Here is a 21,524-nt window from a genome sequence, read left to right as displayed (position 1 = left end):
TTCCGCATCCCCCAAGCTCTCGGAGCCCTTCCACGCCTCTGCCCCGGCCTCTGACCCGGGGCGCGGGCTCAGCCCGTGGACACCTTGCTTTACCATCCGAGAGGGAGGGTCGTGGCAGGTCCCTTCCAAGGTGAGAGAGGGAGGCGTTTGCACTGCGCCATAGAAACACCAATTAATGGGTATGTACAGAGCTTTAAATAAGATGAAAGGAAGGGAGCAACGACCCACACATCTTTCTTCCTTAATACCCCGAAGGGAGAGGCATTCCAAATTTTTATTTATTTGATAAAATCGTTTATTGCTGGGTCAGCTACCCTGTTAGGACACTGAAACTTTGACAGATGATGGTCTCTTCTGCAAATACCTTTTCAAGCTTTGGAAGGTTTAAAAGAGTTTGCTAAGAAGCAAGACACGTAATAGAACGGACACGGAGGGTGAGGCGGCCCAGCGCCCCTTCGTGGGGTGCGCTAGCCTACCGAGGACTTCCCGGCTTCTGTGGGCGCCGCATATTGATTTGTTTTGAAGGCTCAGAGTTTGAGGCTGGTCGGAGACACCCACGTGCTTCTGACTCTCATCAGCGTAATGATCGCCTTAGCCAGAGTCTTGTCTATATAAACCACAAAAACCTAATCATTAGAAATCCCAGCCTCCAAAAACCACATTTTAGGTAAAAACTGCCGCGTCCCCCTCCCCCCCACCCCCGCGCTCCTTCATCCTCTCGACCACAACCTTTTGGGGGATCCAAAGTCGCTTTTTAAACTCACTCTGGGAAATAAATACATAAATAAATAGCCATTGAAACATTTTGAATTTTTTATTTTTTAATTCCCCCTCAACCCCCGGGAGAGGTGAGGAAGAAAGTTAAGAATACTAGATTTAGTCTGCGTAGACTTATTAAAAGACTGCAAATGCATGGAAAACTGCTGACCCTCCCCCCCAGCAAGGGGTTTTGCAACTTACTTTAATTACAAAGCTGTCAGTTTCCCATTCTTGTTCTCTAGGAATGACAAGAATGAATCTATAAGAAAAAAGCAGTGTCCACCTCAGTTTCTAAAAACTTCTTTGACAAGCCCTCCCGCCCCCAACTTTTGGTGTCACCTAAGATAAAAACAAAACAAAAAAAACCCCACCCGAATCCTGCAAAATCTGTCTTTTTTTTCCCCGGGAGCCGCTGGGGCAGAGATGGGGGTGGGGTGGGGGGAGGGCGAAGAGGGCTGAGAAGTCAGCCCAGACGCTCAAGAATTTTCCTTCCTCCTCTCCTGAAGTTACAACGAAAAATAACGACAGTCAGATCAGCCCGCGGCTCTCTGGCGTCTGAGCCGCAGCCTTGTGCGACCAAGCCGGGGATCCTAGTCCCAGGGCTGGGGGAGCCCAAAGGACGCAACCCCAAAGGCGCCATCCCCTAGGCTGGGGCCGCCTCCCCGGGCTTCCGAAGCGCAGCGCAGCGCAGCGCGCGGGGCTCCTTCTCGCGGCCGGCGGGCGGCGGCAGCGGCTACGATTCGCAGGCTCGGGATCCGTTGCCCCGAGATCCGCTTGTCCCCAACTTACCTTCCTGGCACCTTGGAGCGCGAGGGACAAGGGAACTTTGCAAACAGCAAGCAGGGAGTGGATGCAAGCAGGCGGCGGTGAGAGGGCGCGAAGACAAGAAGGGAGAGGAAAGAGCCGAGCCGGGAGCCGGGAGCCGGGCTGGCCGTCACCGCGGGAGGACTCTGAGCGTGCAGCCGGCGCGGGGGGGGGGCGGCGGCCTCCGCGGAGGAGGCGGCGGCGGCGGGGGCGCCTGCAGCCGGGTAGCAGCGCGCGGCGCAGCGCGGCGGTGGCGAGCAGCGCCGGGCAATGCGGGCCTTGGAGCTGGACTGCTGAACCCGCTGGGCTCCACCACCACCGCCGCCGCCGGACACGAACTGGGAGGGGGCGCCAGCGCGCCCAGGACACGGTGCCCCCCCCAAGGGACCCCCTACTGCAAGCAGCAAACTCAAGTCCCCCTCCTCCCCTGGCCAAACACACCCCCGCGCCCCGGTCGCAGCTGCCACCCCGGGTGTTTTCCAAAGACTCCGGCAGCGATCTACGCCTCCAGGGTCTCCCTCCCTGACAACCCGATCGCTCCGCATCGCCGCCGCTGGTCCCGCGTCAGACTCTGCCCGGCAGTCGTCTTCGTTGAACTTGATTTCTCACCTCTTCACTCAGCCCCATCACCTCCATCCCCTTTCCCCCGTCTCGCCTCCACCCCCTCAATTTCCTCCTCCTCGCCCCCCATTTCCACCCTCCTCCCCCTCCCCCGGCCACTTCGCTAACTTGTGGCTGTTGTGATGCGTATTCCCGTAGATCCGAGCACCAGCCGGCGCTTCAGCCCCCCCTCCAGCAGCCTGCAGCCCGGCAAGATGAGCGACGTGAGCCCGGTGGTGGCTGCGCAACAGCAGCAGCAGCAACAGCACCAGCACCAGCAGCAGCAGCAGCAGCAGCAGCAGGCGGCGGAGGCGGCGGCGGCGGCGGCAGCAGCTGCAGCCGCGGTGCCCCGGTTGCGGCCGCCGCACGACAACCGCACCATGGTGGAGATCATTGCCGACCACCCGGCCGAACTCGTCCGCACCGACAGCCCCAACTTCCTGTGCTCGGTGCTGCCCTCGCACTGGCGCTGCAACAAGACCCTGCCAGTGGCCTTCAAGGTAAGAAGAGGCTACGGCCGCCCCCCGCCCCCAGCCCGGCCCTGGAACCTGCCCGCCGAGCTCTCCTCTCCATGCCCACGGGGGGCCGGCCTCGGATGTCCTCCAGCTCGCCTGCCTGGGTGGCTCTGACTCCAGGGAGCCGGCTGGCCTCTGCCCTCTCTGGATGTCCCGGTGGGCTCGGGGCAGTCGTCCCGTGCCCATTCCTCCTGTCCCACCTGTGCCCGCAGCCATCGGACCTCAGCCCCTGGCCCCTTACCGGTCCTCTCTTCTAACCCAGTCCCCTGCGTCTGCCCCCCTCCCCCAGGCGCCCCCAGGTGCCCACCCCGCCCCCTTCCCCAGGGGCCAGGATCCCGGCGCTCTTCCGCGGGACTCCCGCGCCCTCCTCCCGGGCATCCCGGCCGGCCCGCGCAGCCTCTCTCCGGGACTCCGCGCGCCCCCGCCCGCTGCCCTCCCAGCCCAGAGAGCCCTCTGCCGGTCTCGGCGGCCGCCTCCCGGGCTCGGGGCGGCTGTTCGCGGGGTGCCGGTCGCGGCGCGTGGGCCACGGTGCGGGTCTTCAGGAAGGTCCCGGGAAAGCGAGCGACTCGGGGCAAGCGGGGGCAGCACAGGGGCGTTTGCGCGGGTCGTGGCCGGCGCCAGTTCCCGTTACCCGGGGGAAGGAAGGCGGGGCCGCCGGGGTCTCCGCTCGTCCCGAGGCTGGGTGGGCTCCGGTCCCCGGCGCTGGACCCTGGAGCGCGGGGACGCGCGGGCCGGGGAGGGGGCGGGGGCTCGGGCCGCCTCTTCCAGCGGGGACCCAGCTGCCCGCCTCGCCCCGCCTGGGAGGGATGGAGGGAAAACCGTGGAGCAACTTCGCGGCGCCAGGCTGCAAGCGGAGGTGAAAAGTCTCAAATTTGCTTTATTATTGCTTTGAGCGGCCTGAAAGACCAAAGGGCCCTGGCGCGTGTGAAGGGTTGTGGGTGGCCCCTGCCCGAGGCCTGGGAGCGGAGGTGTGAGCCCCACGACTTCAGAGCAGCCGGCGCCCCAGGCCTCCTCCGCTCGCCTGGCCCGTTAGTTTGCGGGCGGTGGCCGTGGGAGTCGCTGGCGGCCGCTGACAGGTTGAGGGTGCGGGGTCCCAGCTGTATCCCAAGGCCGCTCCGTAACTCGGTCTGGGGTTCCCCGGGTGAAGGGAGGGAGGGAGGGGGGACGCGCAGTCCCAGGGACGAGCGCAGTGGGTACGTGGGGAAACTTGTTCCAGACTGTCCACACTCGCGGGAGCAGAGGACAGGGATGCAGGGGTGGTGAGCCAGACTGGAGATGAATGAGCACTCTCAACAAGACACTTCTGGCCCAACCCTTTAACTCCAGGAGGTGGGCCTGGGATCCCCTGGGTTCTGGGATCTGTGGCAAACAGGATGAGCAAGGCCTTGGGAGAAGGGGGGTGGGGTGGAGAAAGGGGAAGAAAAAAAAAAAAAGGAATCGTGCCAGTTCCTCCATTGTTGGACCCTGGGGCCAAACTCCCACGGGCCCCTGGCGGTTCCCAGTTGTTGATCACCCCCCCACCCCACGCACCAATTCAGATTCCGTGTGTGGGTGGAGTGGAAAGAAAGAGGAGTCCAGGTCAATTAGAGCTGGTTATCTTGCTAGGTCTCATATCAGAACAGAAATCAGAATGAATTGTTATGGAAAGGGGGTGTTGCATTCTGGGGCAAGTTTCATTTTGCACTTGGCTCAAGAAATGGTCCTTCTGTTTTTTTCTTTCCTCAACCGTCACATTTATTTTATAAAGCACGCATTTTGTAGGTTAATGTCTTCTCCCCTGAAAAGGTCAGGATCAATGTGAATTGTAGAAAACTTAATTTGCATATAAGAAGTATCTTTTACAATGTTCATCATCCGAGGATGAACATAATTATCTTTATGTGAAGGCGATTTATTTTCATCAATCCCTTAAAGCCGACCCCCCCCCAACCTAACAAAAAAGCCCGCAAAACCTAAGTGGAAACCGCAAAAAGAAGACAAATAAGTAGATATTTTAACTACACAATGCCACATATCAGGATGTGTGAAAATACAAGGACAGATACTTACTTACCTTTTAATTAAGTATCATGTAGATGTTTGGTCTATGGACTGTTCTGCTAACCATATTTAGAATATAACTGTCTCACTTCTCTCATTTATGCCGTTGAATTGATTTTGAATATGAGGATTCTGATTAGAAAGGATGGTTTTAGCATAAAAATGGAACGCAATTTAGTATGAGCTCTTCTCCGATATTTTGGGTGTTATCTGTGTTTTCTTACTGCTATCCTGTTAAAACTTTTGAAAATAATTGTTTTCTTTGCTATTAGTCATGCTTATTAATTAGAATACATTTTGTTATTTTAACCAGTGAACAGATCATAGATAACACAAGGCCATAATAAATTGAATATTTTATTTCATATTAATTAATAACGAATTGCGTTATCCTAAATCTTGACTCTCAGTGTCTTCTAATTGTCATACCTGCATTTAATGAAATTTAAAAAGTGAGTGATAGTTAAGCTTCACTCAAAATGTCTTTGTCTTTGTTCTTTAAAAAAGTATTTATATATCGACATTCAGATTTTGACAGCAGTTTTACCATTTTCATTTGAATGATGTAGAAACAACCCTTTTTTTTCTTAAGTTTACTTTTGGAACAAAAGTATGAGACTTTTTACACTCTTGCAATGTAACCAGATACATCTGCAATGAAGAAATAATGTGAAGTCTTCATTTTAAAAGTGGTGACAGCAATTTGGCTATCATATTCATAGTTTTGTATAAAATTATAGTGTTATCAGGTAGACATCAGATAGGTAAATGCGTTTAAAAGCATACATGCAAAGAACTTAACTGTTGAGAAATCTAGTAGTAAAATCAATATAATATTTATTGAGCTCGTATTTTATGTCTGTGACACTGAATTTGGCACTGCAGACAATCAGAAATGAATTCAGAAGACTTTTGTTATGATAATTTAAAATAGTGCTTCAACACAATATTAACAGTGTATTGCACTCAGAAGTAAGGTGTGGATTGGTATTGTTCATGTGGTCTTGTAGATAAAAATTCATTTATACTTGACATAAAATACAAAAGCTAGTATACTTTATGCAGAGTTGTTCATTAGCATTGTATTTTCAACAAAGTTCTGTAGTTTTAAAATATGAACATTTTAAAGTCCCCCCAGGTGTCTAGGAAATGGAAATAAATATTTTTAACATTTCTTTCAGGTGTATCTACTGAAAGCTTAAAATAGTTAACACACACACTATTAGAGGATCCCTGCCCTTTCTGTCCCAGATAAGTGTAGTGACACAGAAGCAGTTTGCAAATTCAGCTCGTTAATGGTTGGGTAGGAAGAATGAAGAGAGCTACTGCATCCAGTAGCTCCCTTACTTAGGGGCTCTGTCAGCATCTCCACAAGGAAGCCTGTTGTTCAGGGTTCATAACTAAGTTGCTTTGAATAACTTCAAGTTGAAACACCATGAAGACATTTTCAGACCAGATGTATATTTTAAAACTAAAAAATGTGGTGCAAGCCTATAGCACTGTTTTAAGTTAGAGAACATTAGACTATATATATTTACCAGTATCATATGTTTTTCTGGCAATGTTAAAAAAAGAAAACTTATTTTTAGCTATATGATCTAGTACTCCTAGTTAATTTTGTATCTTTAATAATACCTTTCAGTATGAAAAGAGGTTTCAATATGACAGAGCAATTTCTATTTGAAAATAATTTTTTCGACATCTTTGGCCATTTTCACTTTTTAAAAGCAAGTATGCAACTTATAAATACTTGACACTAGTGAGTTATATTTTTCCTAAGTATACAATGATCAGATTTTATGTTTCTGTCTTTTAAATTTTACCTAGGTGAGGGAAAATGTTAAATCTGTCAAACCCTTATTAAGCCTAATATAAACTGTTATGCAAAATTATGTAAATCATGGTAGATTTCAGGTTGTGTGAAAAGAGACTCATTTTTGTATTATGCCTTTAAATGCAGTAAAACTTGTGCAAGGTTAAATATTATAGGGTTGAATATATAAAACTTTCAGTAAGTTAGAACAAGTAATTTTAGATGGGAAATAGTTTTTTTAATTTTTAGAAAACTTATATTTCAGAAAAAATAGGGTAGCTATCTTTCATTATTTTTTTCTCTTAGCATTACTGTTTATATCCTTTCAAAGTTCTAGAATGTCCATTGCTAGAAGACCAAGATTGTCTAAATACAGGCCATATAAATTGCTGGCATAAACTGTAAGAATTTCTATCAAAATTTTTCTTTGACATATATTTTCAAATTTTTGAAATGATAATATTATATTCATTTTTTTCTTCAGAATTCAATTGGCTTTCTAAATTCTGGATTAAATTATAAAAAGTTAACTGTAGTATTTGTTGAAATGTTTTGATAATTTACTTAGAGAGGGATAAAACTTCTGTCTTTTGAAAGTACTGACTTGCCTTTTTTTTCCAAAGAAAGATTTAATCAGATTCTATCTTGAAAAGTAATTATATTTCAATTATACTGCAAGTACAACGTGCCAAATAATGTTGGCCTGTCAGACTAATTGATTAGCTAAGGCTAGACTTCTGTCCACGGAAATGGCATGGGCAGTTTTAATTTCCAATATATTAAAACCACAGAAGCAATTTTAAGGGTCTAACTTAATTCTCCATCACTCCTCTTTCAGAGTGATTCGCAGTTTTACTCATAACAGGTCTCAGACAGAATCTCAGTAGCATTGCTAGAGTTAAATGTTCTTTAACTTTATTTTGTACAATCTAACATATCATGTGACTTAAATGCTAGTTATAGTGAGGTATGCTAAATAAAGGAACGTCTTTCTCAATTCTGGAATGTCAGAACTGAAAATTACTTCTCTCTTTCCCAAGATTTTCTTGAACTTCTAGATTTTATTTTTTAAGAACACCTAGAAATGTCATTGTTAAGGTTTCATCAGGAATTATTCTTTGGAGGGTAGTACTTTGTATTGGTGGGTAGCATGGAAAAAATTTTTAATTTGTGAGTATGCCTAACCAGTTAAAGAGTGATTTTTGACTGCTCTTTAGCCCTTAAAATGTTTTTCCATTGCTTGGGTTTGGTACAGATGAAATGTGTAAAAATTTCTTGATTCTTTTGGTTTTCTTCTAGATAAACATGGTTGAGAATCTTTTTAGCTTCACAAATCTACTTAAAAAAAACAAAACAAAACAAAAAACCCTTTCAAACGTGTAATTATACTTCTGATTGATATAGAGTTAAATACAAAATTCCCCCCACAACACACACACATTTTACCCCTTCAAAAAAAAATTGGGCAATCTGATTTGGTAAAGTGAATAGCAGAAAAAAAAAAAAAAAAGAACAGCAACAACAAAAAAACCAATGTATTTAACCACTAAAGTAGAGTTCAGTCATAAAAGGAAAAGTTGTCACTACATTGTTTTAGCATTTTTTTTTTCAGGCAAGTCCTGAGCCTCATAGAAGACTCACACAACTTGTGATTATCTATCTGTTTTGTTAAATGTGATATGTAAAACATACTGGTGTCTAACATGATATTATTATACTGCTTAAGCAGAGTAAAGTGAATTTATGTATTTTACTCTTAAGAATCTTTTCTTTCATATTTTCTCATATTGAATCAATTTTCCTTTTCTTCTAACTAAAAAAATCCATTATGTTAAAAATATGCAGTAAAATAATAATGTCCCACAGCTCTTGAAAGCCTTTATATTGGGGCAGATTTCTTTTTCTTTCTTTTTTCCTTCTGAAATTTAGCCCGACTGGATTGAAACCCACCAGCAGTCATCTTTTATCTCTGAACAACACCTAAGAAAGAACATCTCAGGACATGAAGTGAAGAATTACATATTCAGTTGAACCCTTTAAGGATGCTTATAAGTAGTAAAAGCCTGTGTTTAGCAGACAGCAGACTTGGAACCAAACACTGTTACTTTCTATGTCTCACAAAAAGCAGATCTTTATAATTATGCCCTATGCTTGTATAGAATCTTTTACAGACTTTTAGAAAGTTATTTCTAACTTATGTTAGAAAACCATGGTTCCCTGAAGATGAAGTTGCTTGTGTGAAGTCATAATAGATGTGTAGCAAAAGTAGGAAAAAGGTGGAGCCTCTTAATTTGTAGTGCATTCCTTCTCTTCTAAACAGTACAGCTTTTCTCTTGCGTTATTAATACTGACTTTGACATAGAAAGCCACCCAGCAGGTGTTAAAACACAATGTGCTGAGGGTACAAAATGCCTAACATTTAGGCGAATACTGGAAAATGTAGTCAATTATTGTAACATTTTCAAATGTGCACATTTCTGGCATTGTGAATTTGAAAAGTATATCACCTGTCTCAGGAGGACAGCCTTAACTCTACTAGTAACCCTCTGAAGTACTAGAGCAAGTATGCAGGGAAGAAATCTTGCTCTCAAAAGATTTGCTCTTGACCTGGGAGCCTTCTCAGATTGAGAATAACTACGTGCTCCAGGTAAAGAGTCATCACTGTGGTCCCCTATCCTCTGGGATGGGAAACATCGTCAGAAAACTAGTCTGGAGCAATGGCATATTGCTGTTGGCAAGGGTTGTGATCTCACCCTTTACCTGGCTCGCTCTCAGCCTTCTGGGTGTAGGAAGTGTGCTCTTTGATAAATATTTTTAAATAAGTAAATAAAATATTTACTTATGTGCCAGGCACTGTTTGGGGAGCGGCATAGAGTGGGGAACCAGATAGATGGAATGAAGTCCCTTTCATCATACAGTTTATGTAGTTTCCAAACTAATGTAAATCTGAACATCAGGAGTGAGTCCTTCAGCTTTGGGCTAGCTTTTAATTATAATTAAAAACAGTAGGTAGATTATTAATATATGTTTAGTGAAATGAGGATCACTGAACACAGTGGAATGCTGGGAAAGTGGGCCCTACTGTTTTAGGAGAGCTCCATGATTTTGTACTGAATAACCAGGTGCTAAATGGAAGGAACAGGACCAAGAAATCGCCTAAGAAAAAAGTAAGGGGGACAAAAATATTGCCAACATTTTTGTTTGGTTGGTTGTTTGACTGGCTGGAGGAAAAGATATGGTGTGGGGGTTCTGAGGAAGGGTTCATCTAAGGGAAAATTCAGCCTTAAAACATAGGTGGACTGTCTGTTTTAAGAAATCTGCTTTAATGAGAATATGCACCAAGCATGTTGGAAACATGGAATTAAATGCTTAGGTTTGTCTTACCGAAATCTTATCAAAGAAGAGAGTAGCACTAGAAGTAAAAAAAGATAAGTGGGATGTTTGCCAGACAGGCAAGCACACAGGGGTGTCATTGTCATAGAGTAATAATGGGCTACTGTAACTAAGCCATTGCCCAGTTGCCATGAGGGCATCTGGTAGCTAAATGAAGAAGAAATGGACATAAACTGCATAGAGGATCCTAAGAGTTAGTCAAGAGAAAGAGTTGTCATTGAGAGGCAGGTCTTGAGAGTGGATTAAGAACAGACGGTTTTATGTAAGACAGTAAAGGATCCCTACTTCCATCATTCCCTTACCAAGCTCCATGTTAATCAGAGGCTCACATTTGCAAGTGATCCCTAGCCTTAGAGCAGAGAAAATGCTTGTTAGCCTCAAAGACTGATTATTTTGCATCATTGCTTGTCTGAGTTAATCTGTTTTACATTAACTGTTAAAGATTAAGGAGGTGAGTAAGTCATTCCAAGATGGCAGATGGAATAAGACAGATTAGAAGCATAGCTAAAGGCATATTTTTTTGTCTGTTACTTTTTGTCATGATTATTTTCAGCCTACTATATATCTTTATTCTCTACCTAGACTAAGTTTTCTTTTTTATTTTTTTTGTTGGTACTGGAGTTTGAACTCAGGGCCTCATACTTGCTAAGCACTCCACCAGCACAGACCAAGTTCTCTATGGCTTTGAATATCCCACTGGGTCCCACAGCAGAGTGGACATCCAAATTAGTATTTGTAGTCTCATTAAAAGCTGAACACGTAGCCCATTGTAAGGAGATGAAATGCTGAAATGTAGACACCTCCCTGCCAATATCCAGAACTTCATATAGTGAAGAACTCAAAGTTTTCACCTAAAAGTCTTCTCCCATATAGCTGACCAGATTTTCTGTATCTTAGCTTGGGATCCAGATGAGACCACACCTCGGGGCTCTCCAGGCTGTAGACAGGAGATGCCTCAGTATGTATGATACCATCTGCAGATGGGACATCAGCCTTCTCTGTGAGGCATAATTCCTGTGGACAGCTCAACATGGGGATTCAATAAAAATGTACATATATTCTGTGAAGAATCTAGCAACAAATAAAGGGGAGTCCTGCCTGCCTTTGAAATGGGTGGACCCTGAAACATTGGTCTGTTTGAAGTGGCATCATAACCTAAATACAGATGCTTCATTCCAGTCTGCCATTACTGGACAGAGCACTAGGTCCTGATAAGGCACATCATGTACAATGAGAATATATTTTCAGTTTTGAAGCTTTTCTGATGTGCCACTATTGCTGCTGTGTTTCCTGTTTTATGTAGGTGGTAGCCCTCGGAGAGGTACCAGATGGGACTGTGGTTACTGTCATGGCGGGTAATGATGAAAATTATTCTGCTGAGCTCCGAAATGCCTCCGCTGTTATGAAAAATCAAGTAGCAAGGTTCAACGATCTGAGATTTGTGGGCCGGAGTGGACGAGGTAGGTCTCTGATTTTTAATATTGATAATGGAATAAGCACATTAGGATCCTCAGTTGAAATGGGGACTAGTCTGTATACAAATCAGCACCTTCTTTTACTGAATAGAATTACTGGAGATTGTATTTAAATAAATCCAGATGCAGCTGAGTGTTTTCCTAAGTACTCAGGCCTTTTCCATTTGTTTTATGATACTGAAAATTCAAGCAATGTTTTCAGAAGAGCTAGGTCCTAATTTCACTGGGTGTGAACATATAAGGTAGAGAAAGGAACAGTTGGAGGATCAAGGTCTGAATTATGAGGAGTCACATAACTTAGTAAACTGAGTGGCAAAGGGGAAAGAAAAATGAATGCGTTGGATCAATTTCCTGATAATATCAGTTTTGGTCTAAATTAAAGCAAGGATAGCTAGTATAATACTCTTCGCTTATCACGTTACCTGTACGTGATTTAATTTATTCTCTCAATAAGAATGTATTAAATCATGTTTTTTTAACAGAAGGATTTTCATTTGAATAAGTGAATATGTATTACTTATGTTAGAATGTTTATGTAAAGTTGCCTAGATATTCCAATATTCCACACTATTTAAGGATTTCCCCTATCTGAATCCATATTTAAATGTTAGGAATCCTTAAAAGGATCATAAAGCAGGAAGCGATTTCTTTTAGGGTTTCACAGCTGTTTCATGAATGGGGTTAATGCTTTTTTAAAAAAGTCTCTAAGGAGACCAGTATTTCGGTTTTATTTACTTTCTCTGCAGAGACTTTTACTAGTCATTTACCTATTAGAAGTGTTATGTTAATTTATTTGTTTAATCTAATATTTCTATTTAATATATTTCTATTAGAAGACAAAACAGACCACTTTGAGGACTGAGGTGAAGTACAAGTATAAAGCCTATGGATTCACTGAGGTCCAGGTTTGAACTAGGAAAAGTACCAGTTTTTAAACCAGATCTAATGATCGCTCTCTAGTTTGGATCAGATGTCAAATTATTAGCATTGTGAAAACTTGATAAGGGAAATTCAAGCAAGGCTCTTTCCGATGAGTACTTTTAGTTTACTTTCTAGGAACAGGGCCAAGAAGCTGCACTTTTTAACTTACGAAAAAATGATGCATGCTAATGAGATACTGTCACTGAAAAGCTGTTCAAAATAAAAGGAGGTTCAGAGCCTCTAGTAGAACCAAAACTAAAGGGGTTATCTCTGCATCAGCTGTAGTTTGCTTTCATTAAGAGAAAAGGAAGACATCCTGTATTACCACTGCCTGATTAGGTTTGTGTGTGTGTGAGTGAGTTTGTGTGTGTGTGTATGTGTGTGAGTGTGTTTGAGTGTGTGAGTGTGTGTGAGAGTGTGTGTGAGAGAGAGAGAGAGAGAGAGAGAGAGAGAGAGAGAGTGTGTGTGTGTGTGGCCTTTTTTCCCCTCAATAAGGTCTGCAATACAGTTACAGTTTCTCTTTTCTTCCTAGTGAAAAAATATGAACACCTTAATTTACCTGTATGGTCTAAGTTGCATCTTTCTAATTATATAATACTACTTTATTTTTAACTAGAGGAGTGAATTTTTGTATTTAAAGGATGGGTGTTATACTTAATTTTACTTTAGAGAATCAAGCTAATATTTTCATTAATTGTGCTTTTGTATTACATAGATACTGCATAACTTCTTTTCCGATCAATTTGAGTAGAAACTATGGCAAAGTGATAGTGTACTTTGCAAACCCTCAACATATTTATTTAAGAAACTTCAAAGAGAAACAAAGGGTGTGCACTGTTTTACTATATTGGCTTTCTGAGTTTTGGCTGGTTTCCCAAATAGCAATTTTTATATTTAAAAAAAAAAGACAGACTTAACTGCTTGCAGACTTTTCACGCATGGAAGATGAAGAAAGCTTCTTTTGATGAAGTGTAATTATGTCCAAACAGAGCTGACCCCCTCCCCCTATATTTCTTATGATCTTAACTGAAGAAAGTAGGATTTTTCCTTTGAAGCAGCCGGGACTTGGTGGAGGATCTGAAATGCTACAGTCTGCTGCCAGAGGCAGGATGGAGAAATTGGTCCAGACTTGTCTTCCAGACTTAGATGGGAGGGGGGGTGGGGTTGAACGGGTGGAGAGAGAGAAAAATTGATTTATCAGTAATAGTAGATTTTTATATCACTACATGAACATTGTATGAAAGGAGACAGTAAGGTCAGGCTGAAATGGAGAGAGAAGGTCAGAGAACATGGGTGAGAAATAGCACTGTGAAAGACATGAATCCGTTTCTCAGTGGCAGGAAACCCATTAACCTGCCTTTCTACCTTCTGTACCTGACTTGCTTTTATGACAGACTTTCCGGCTTCCTCTCTGACTTTCCACTTCTCCATTTCTCTGAAGTTATTAAGTCTTATTGACATGTATATTCTTTTCAGCTTTACAAAATTTGTTTTTAATAGTATTAAGAAATAAAACCCCTCAAGTCTCACAAATATTCCATGTGTCTTCCCCTTTTCACTTACATTACAGAAACATAAAGTCTTGGAAATTGAAAAACAGTCTTAGCTTTATAAAGAACCATGTCATTACTTACTGTGGCTTTATGGATTTTCTTATGACCACAACTTTAAAAAATGCCTGGGATAAAAGTGGAGCATCAACGAAACTTGCACTAAGTTAGAAGTGGCTTATGGTTTTTAATTGTCTTTTCCTCCTTTGTATTTTAAACAGAAGTGTTTAAAGTGACTCTAGTCTTTAAATTTTTTTTTAATATGCTTCCTCTTTTTTGACATCAGGCCAGGCTGCTTTTAATTTACAAGCATTTTTAAGTATCTACAGTGTATAGAGTGTGGTATTTTGTCAATTTAGGATATAATCCTGCTTATAGTCTTACTTCTGACTATTCACGGCAGCTCCTCAGGCTAAATTGGTATTGCCCATCAATGACAGTTCTCTGTGTTTATCTTAGAAACTGTCTGACTTGAGGACACACTGCAGGAACTAGTTCCTATTATGAACCTGTGGATGATAAAATTTGTTATACCTTCAAAAAAAAAGCCTGCATTTTAAAAAATCACTTTTAGAAAGTGGAATTTGGAAAATTTTTTTTTTTAATCTAAGGAAGTCATGAATGCTCACATAAACATTTGATTCAGGAAGCACATTATTATAAGATAAAAAACCAATTACCAAATTGGGTCATACTTTTCTTCAACACTGCATACCTGTTTCTTGTGAAGGGATTATCAGAAGTGGAAGGAACCTCATTTTTTTTTCCTTGTTAAAGTTGTCTTGACCCCCTTAGCAGTTTATTTTGGGAGACCACAGTTACACTTAAATATTTGTTTCCTCCTCCCAACCCACCTCTCTTTTAAGGAAGTTTTTAATGGAAAACTGTCTCCACTGTGATCGTTTAATGCTTTGTACTTAAAAAGTGAATTTCATGTTTGGTTTTTGTTTCTAAATGAAGTGTTTTCTTGAATTTGGGAGAAGCATAGATAACTTTTAATATCCTAAATAAGTTGGAAAGGTCTAACAAAAATATCTCCAAAACTAATTTAGAAAAATTCATGGATGGTATCTCTAGCAGATTATTCAGAGACATTAAGGATAACTGACAAATACACTTCCTTGATTTTTTAAGATGAGTACCATGGATGCTAACTGCCTTCCACCTACAGCCATTAGAGCCACTGTTAGAAATGTAATCTTCAGTCCATGGGCCACTGCTTTAATCTAGAATGGCATTTAAAAATGTTTTAATGTAAATTAACTTTCAGTGTAGATTCAGCCATTTCACTCTTCCACATCCATCATTTTGAGATCCTAATTTGGACCCAGTGGCTTCCTACTCAAGTTTCTGATCTCCATTTCTGTAGATGTTCAGCTTTCTGTGACTAGTTTAGACACTTGGCTATCTTACTCTTCTGGTTAGTCTTAATGCTTAAATCATCTGTTCCCTGATGAATTAAATTACTTAAATCCATGTAATATCCAGTGTATGGTGGATGAAATGTGATATACCAATGACACTTTAAAATACATAGTTCCGTCATCCTGGCCAAGGCACTACATTAGTCAATTTATATTTACTGTTTTGTGGGCACGGAGAGCTAATTGGGACATGTCTAGAAGTAAATTACTTATTAATATTTCATATATTCTGGCAAAGTGGCCAAAAAAGAACATTTAAATTTTTATTTTTGTGATGCTGGGGATTGAACTCAGGGCCTTGTACATGCTAAGTAAGTGCTCTACTTCTGAGCTACACCCCCATCCTGTAGCAATAAGTTTAAAGGTCAGAGGCTTTGGTTCAGATCTGAATTTTCCCCATCTATTAATTGTATAGACTTGGGTAAATTACTAAGCCTCTATGAGCTTTGACTTACTCATTTATGAAATGGGGGTGATAAATCTTCCTGGGGGAGATTAAATGAAATACTGTGTATGAAGTGGCTAGCACTTTAGTGGGTTTGCTAATCAGTATTCATTTTTACCAATTCTGCTCCCACCCAGAGTCCTGTCTTCTCTTCTCCCCCACAACATTGGCCATGGAAAAGTATAGCTGAGAAGACTGAAGACTACGTACACCCAGTAACAAATGATGTGTTTCTTAAACAGATTTTAGGAACTTACATGGTCTGGGTTGAAAGAAAACCCATTTAGTAGACTTGACAGCCAAAGACCTGTTCTGCATTAAGTCTTGTACATAACCTGTTCCATATTAAGCTATGAAAAAATTGCATTAAACTTTGCGTTGCTACATATTGTCTAAGATTTGAGTTTTGATTTAATGCTCTCAGCTTTCAGTAAAAGGAAAAGAAAAATCTGACCAAAAACAAAGCAAAACAAAATGAGTTTTTTATCTGTTACAGGAGCAGACTGAATGAGAACTCTGGCCCCAGATTGCTGAATGTTTTATTGAGTCACTGTTTCACGCCCACCTTTTCCTGTCTTGTAACAGTTTGCAGTTTTGACTATCTGACATGACTAACCGTTGCAAATCTAACTGATTACAACTGTCAGTGAGTCTGTATAACAGAGTCTGGTATCTTCTGGAGAAAGCAGACATCCAAATCTGCTACTAGACTTTTCCCTGTCTCCCCCCACCCATTATTCATCACTTTGAGCTCATTTAATTTGAAGCATCAGATGTAGTATTTCAATAAAGCAAACCTCTGCTAAAAGTAAAAATTCATGTTTATATTGAGAGGTGTCATGTACATTTACCCAAAAATAAGTCACTGTCAGGGAGTTACTTCAAGATTTAGCAGAAGAGACGTATGTTAGGGGAGGGGTGAGCAGGGAGGAGAAAAACTTTGTTCCAGTAATGATGAAATCATCATACCACAGGCACATTAAGGCCAGGCCAGGAGACACTGGCTCCTGTTAAAATGATTCCCATAAGAACATCCCTCTTTCATCTTCTTATAGTAGTTCATTTAAGCAAATGAAATGCTAAAGCCATGTGAAGTAAATAACATAATCAACAGTGATTTACTATTGTTCTGTCATGGGGTCATGACCTAATCCTAAATTAAGACTTCTAAAATTGTCTGTGTTTGGATGCCTTCCTGATGTTGAAGAAAACTGGAAGAGAACCCTCCTCGAGTGGACCAGGGTTTTTGTTTTATTGCTACTGAGGAGCTTTTTGGAATTGGAACCTTCTTGCATAGTACTGTAATGCAGACAATGATCTCAACCCTGAACAAGTTTAGAGACATCCTAAAGTGGCTGTCAGGGGGTTTCCAGTGTAGAGTAAGGACTCTTGACTCTTGTCTTTGTTTCATTGCCTTCTCAGAGATGCTTAACTGAATTTTAGACATCTGCATTGCTGGATAATCACCAATGCTATCTTTTTATATTCATTCTGTATTTCCCCTCTTACTTCTGCAGGCAAGAGCTTCACCTTGACCATAACGGTCTTCACAAATCCTCCCCAAGTAGCCACCTATCACAGAGCTATTAAAGTTACAGTGGATGGACCCCGAGAACCCAGAAGTAAGTACTTACCTTTCTGTTGAACATGATAATAGCTTACAGGAAGAGTACCCTATGAGGAGTTCATTCCACACGGGTTAGTGTTACTGTCACATACAAACTGCATAAGGTTTATTATCTGCATGTATTTTTAGCAAGGGACAATTAGTAGAACTTCACAATTAGTAGAAAATAAAATTACAGTTTTAACCTTCACCACAAAATTGCTAAGGCTTTTATAACTTTGGGAAACGAGTGAATAATTATTTAGTCACTGTAACTATTTGTTAAGAAATTCTGCCTATCCATACTACCCAATGAACAGGGCCAAATAGACCCATGAGAGCTGAGGAAGCAAACAATAAACTTAAAAATCTTGAGCTTAGTCAAAAAGCATTTGCGTATGTTTCCCATGGCCTAAGAATGTGTTTTAGCTTTTTAACTCGCCCACTCAGTTCCCTTTATAAAGAGCACACTACTTAATTACAAAGAATTTATTTGCAAATGATAACTTGCTTGATTGTTACAACACTGTTGTTTGGTCATGTTCTAGTAATTGTTATAGATAGTTTTCTTTTAACAGAGTCAAACCACGTTTAAATCTGTCTTGGTTTATTTGTCTGTCTGGCCATCCAGGAGGTTTAACCAGTAGTTAGTTTAAGGTAGTACACACAATCTATTTAGGTCAATATATAATTTTTCTCCTAAATATAAATTGAAAATGATTTACTTCCCCTTATCCCCACCACTCAAACTGATTTGACAAACTTGGTACAGAAGCATTTAAATATATTTAGAGATTAAATATTACTTGATATATAAAAACATTAACAGTTCTGTGCCAGTGGAAATATTACATAGAATTGTGCCTTTGCTGAGTGAATATTTTGGGGTCATAGCCATTTTATTTAGGGAGTTTAATTTGGTTTGTGGGGGATGTATAGCTGGCAGAAGTGTTTGTTCTATGACAGTACACCTGCCTAGACTGTCAAGAGTGGCTTCTATTTTCTTTCACTAAAATGAGATTGAAGCGCTAGTAAGGTTTTGCCTCTTCCCAGCAGCTTTCTTTTAGCAGAAGGAGCATACAGAGGCTTCATCCTTCACGCTGCTGTCTCCTTTCATAAAGGCTCACTGCTTGTCTGAATGGGGGAGGGTTCCTGCCTCCAGAGCAAGTCTTTTGAGGTTTTTGTTTTTCCCTCCTTTCATATGTATGGCCTTCTTCCAGATCCCAAATGTTGGGTCAGTGCCGGCTCTGTCCGTTCAGTTTGGGAATGTCCTCCTAGGTGATTTGGTACACAGGTGTGTGAGCCCCGGTTCTCCAGACCTAAGGGTCAGTGGTTATGCAGTGTGGTTGGGTAGAAAAGAGCAGGGCTGGCTTTCCTGGTTTGGGGCTTTTCTTGACTTTCCTAGATTGCATAAATCAGATATGATCCTTATGGTGGAAGACATCTAATCTTTTACCTAACTAACCCTTGAGTTCCTGAAAACACAGGGGCTCCATTTCAGTAATGCATAAAGCAGGATACGAGTCTTTTAGCATTTATTTAACGTCACCAATATTTGTCTTTTAAAGACGTTCCCTGCTGATCTCAACTGCTTTCTTCAGTACTGAGAAGAGCCATTATTGTGTGCGTGTGTTTGCATGTGCACATGTGATATGTGTGTGTGTTGTATAGACACTTGAGTTTATGTGACAAAGCTGATGATTGGGAGAGAAACAGGGAAGGGCAGATGTTGGTCCATTCTGAAAGATAAGACAAAGGTGAGGAGGCAGGGTAGCTTTGGGAAAGCCACTTCTATCAAGTGTGGACAGCATTACCTCATTTCAAAGAGATTTTGGCTGCAGTAGTTACTTGATAGACTCATCGTCCTGTGAAGGCAGAGAAGTGCTCTGTAGCAGTGAGGGTTAGGGACTAGGTACTACATGGGTGATCTCAGTTCAGGCCTTGGGCCGTCCTGAGGGTGCTGAGGGTAGGTAGGTACAGATTTTGAGTGACAGACCACCTGTCCCTAGTTCAGGATGGGTACCATTTCTTGTAAACTGCAAATATCTGTGAAAATGTGGTATCATTTCCCTGATATCATGTGGTGACTTGCCTGGATATAAGGATGGATCTGGCACCTTAATCCTACAACCTGGACTCTACACTGGATTCTTTCCTTCTTCCATTTGTCATAAGCACTTGATTCTGTCACAGGAACTCAGCTCTGCCATTTTCATGTAAAAGCAGGCTAAGCCATTACACAAACGGTCGTAGCTGTATTTCAATAAATCTTTATTTGCAAAAATAGGTGGTAGGCCAGGTGAGGCCCACAAATTGTAGTGTGCCATTCCTTGCCCTAGATTTCAAGTGGCTTGTCTTATCAACCTTCAGCAGAGAAAGGCTTTAGTGAAAGATTTTCCTGGAGGGAGAAAAAGATAATTAGTGCAATTATTTTAGCCTCTCCCCCCCAATTATAATTCCTTAAATAGTGGTTGTTTGTCATAGAAATATAGTTTGAAGGAATTGAGGACTTTCTATATTGAAAAGGCTGCTCTGGTAGCTCCATGGTTTGACCAAAGACAGATTCTGCATAAACTGGTTGGGTCTTTATGACAGACTGCTTGGATTGAAATCCTGACTTCACCCTTTTTTAGCTGTATGAAGATAGACAAGTTCCCTAATTTCTCTTTGACTTGGTTTTCTCATCGTTGAAAGTGAGAATCCTGAACGTAGTATTTTCCTCGTCAGTTGCCACAAGGATGCTAAATGATATGACGTATTGTAAGACGGGTGGCACTGTGACTGTCATGTAATAAGAGCTCATTAAATGCTAGCATCAGTTTTCTTCAGTGCCAGAAGTTTGCTGTAGAATTTTACTTAGTGTGCTTTCAGGAAACTGATACTATCTAGACTCTGTTCTCTAGTACATTATTTTTTTTCCTGCAGCTGGCTTTACTAATTTTTGCTCAGTGGTAATTGACACTAATCAGTGTTACAAATCACGCCTTGAGCGGATATCTATGTTGTGCAGGGAGAGCTGTGCAGAACGAATGATAAACATTTTGGGTGCAGCAAAGTCCCAGGCAGGATGCTATGGTACTAGGACCCCAATCTGAGGCCTTGTCTATCAACACATTTGCCAAGACTTGCATTTCACTCAAAAATCCAAAAGGTTTCCTCCTTCTGTGTTTTCTGTCTCTGGCAGCTGAACCAGTGCTGTCACATCACAAACAACTTCTTTTCTTAATATACACATCTGGCGTTGGCAGTTGGACTAACTTCATAAGAGCACATGATCATCACTCATTACAAGATTAAAAAGTACCCCATGGCATCATTGATGTTTTTTAACTTTGATCTTTTGCAGTTGTGATTCATCTTAGTTATAAAACTTCCCTTTAAAGGAGCATAGCCGATGACTTACTAGAACCTTCATCTTAAGTAGCGTAAACATGAAAACGGTGCACATCTTTGCAAAATGCCATTTATTTCCTTTGCCAGCTTATCATTTTAAGACATGACATCAGACTTAAGATCCCAAATTTGTAAGTCTTGTGTTTAGGCAAGACATTTTGACCTTCTGTTGGCAAGTGAGCTCTGAAGAACAACTGCAGTATGTTTGCCAGGAAAAGTCAGTGCAGTAGCAGCAGTAATACATTTGGATACCTGGCTCTTTTAAACATCAGTTCCTATTAGGATTCTTTGTTCCACTTAAGCACTTGGTTCCAACTCCAGTCTGACTTAAAAGAATTTCTTAGGAAGGTGAAAACTTGGTTAGCAATGTCATAGTCTATAGTAATGGTTCTGGGTGAGGGAAAAGGACTGTTGGCAGAGGATAGAAAAAAGTAAATTACTTCATACAGTGAGAGTCCTTTTTCACAATCTTATTTTGTTTTCAGCTATTACTAAATAACCAATTACTCCAAAACAGAACAGCTTAAAACAATAAAAACAATAACCTTGTTTTAAAATTTCTTCTTTTATTTCTCACTATTCTGTGGATTGACTGACATTTATCTGGATGACTTTTCTGATGATCTTGTTTGGGATCTGACATGTGACTATGTCAGATGGAGGATGGTGCTAGAACATGCAGGATGACTTCGTTCATATATATTGTGCCTTGGTGGGATGACTGAAAGGTTGGGTTGCCTGGAATGATGGGATATCTCCCTAGCCTCTTACACTGTGGTCCTAGGG

The 21,524-nt window shown here is 41.6% G+C and overlaps 2 protein-coding genes across 10 annotated transcripts in view; one reads left to right on the top strand and one right to left on the bottom strand.

Moving 5' to 3' along the window:
* Positions 1 to 2,187, bottom strand: LOC141425623 (uncharacterized). Of its 4 annotated transcripts, none has more exons than XM_074082031.1 (3): positions 1,549 to 2,187; positions 961 to 1,018; positions 1 to 607 (listed from the first exon to the last, which is right to left on the bottom strand). In XM_074082031.1, exons 1-3 carry the CDS (start codon positions 2,106 to 2,108, stop codon positions 575 to 577), a joined length of 651 nt encoding a protein of 216 aa, XP_073938132.1. In that variant the 5' UTR covers positions 2,109 to 2,187; the 3' UTR covers positions 1 to 574. The 4 variants fall into 4 exon arrangements, with proteins under 4 accessions (XP_073938132.1, XP_073938133.1, XP_073938130.1 ...); XM_074082032.1 differs by having other exon boundaries at positions 961 to 997; XM_074082029.1 differs by lacking the exon at positions 1 to 607 and having other exon boundaries at positions 729 to 1,018.
* The window catches only part of Runx2 (RUNX family transcription factor 2), a 116,926-nt gene continuing 97,568 nt past the window's right edge, over positions 2,167 to 21,524 (top strand). For all 6 annotated transcript variants that reach the window (XR_012450627.1, XM_074082014.1, XM_074082013.1 and 3 more), the window contains exons 1-3: positions 2,167 to 2,663; positions 11,228 to 11,384; positions 17,257 to 17,361. Coding sequence is in view for 5 of the 6 variants with exons in the window: in XM_074082014.1 (XP_073938115.1) it covers positions 2,307 to 2,663; positions 11,228 to 11,384; positions 17,257 to 17,361 (619 nt within the window). In the remaining variant the exon portion in view is untranslated. The remainder of the gene's footprint in view (positions 2,664 to 11,227; positions 11,385 to 17,256; positions 17,362 to 21,524) is intronic.

This window comes from Castor canadensis, chromosome 8 (assembly GCF_047511655.1).
Source record: "Castor canadensis chromosome 8, mCasCan1.hap1v2, whole genome shotgun sequence".
In the NCBI taxonomy this organism is placed as follows: domain Eukaryota; kingdom Metazoa; phylum Chordata; class Mammalia; order Rodentia; family Castoridae; genus Castor; species Castor canadensis.
Note: the sequence above shows the minus strand (reverse complement) of the source record. Positions and strands in the feature narration are given on the sequence as shown.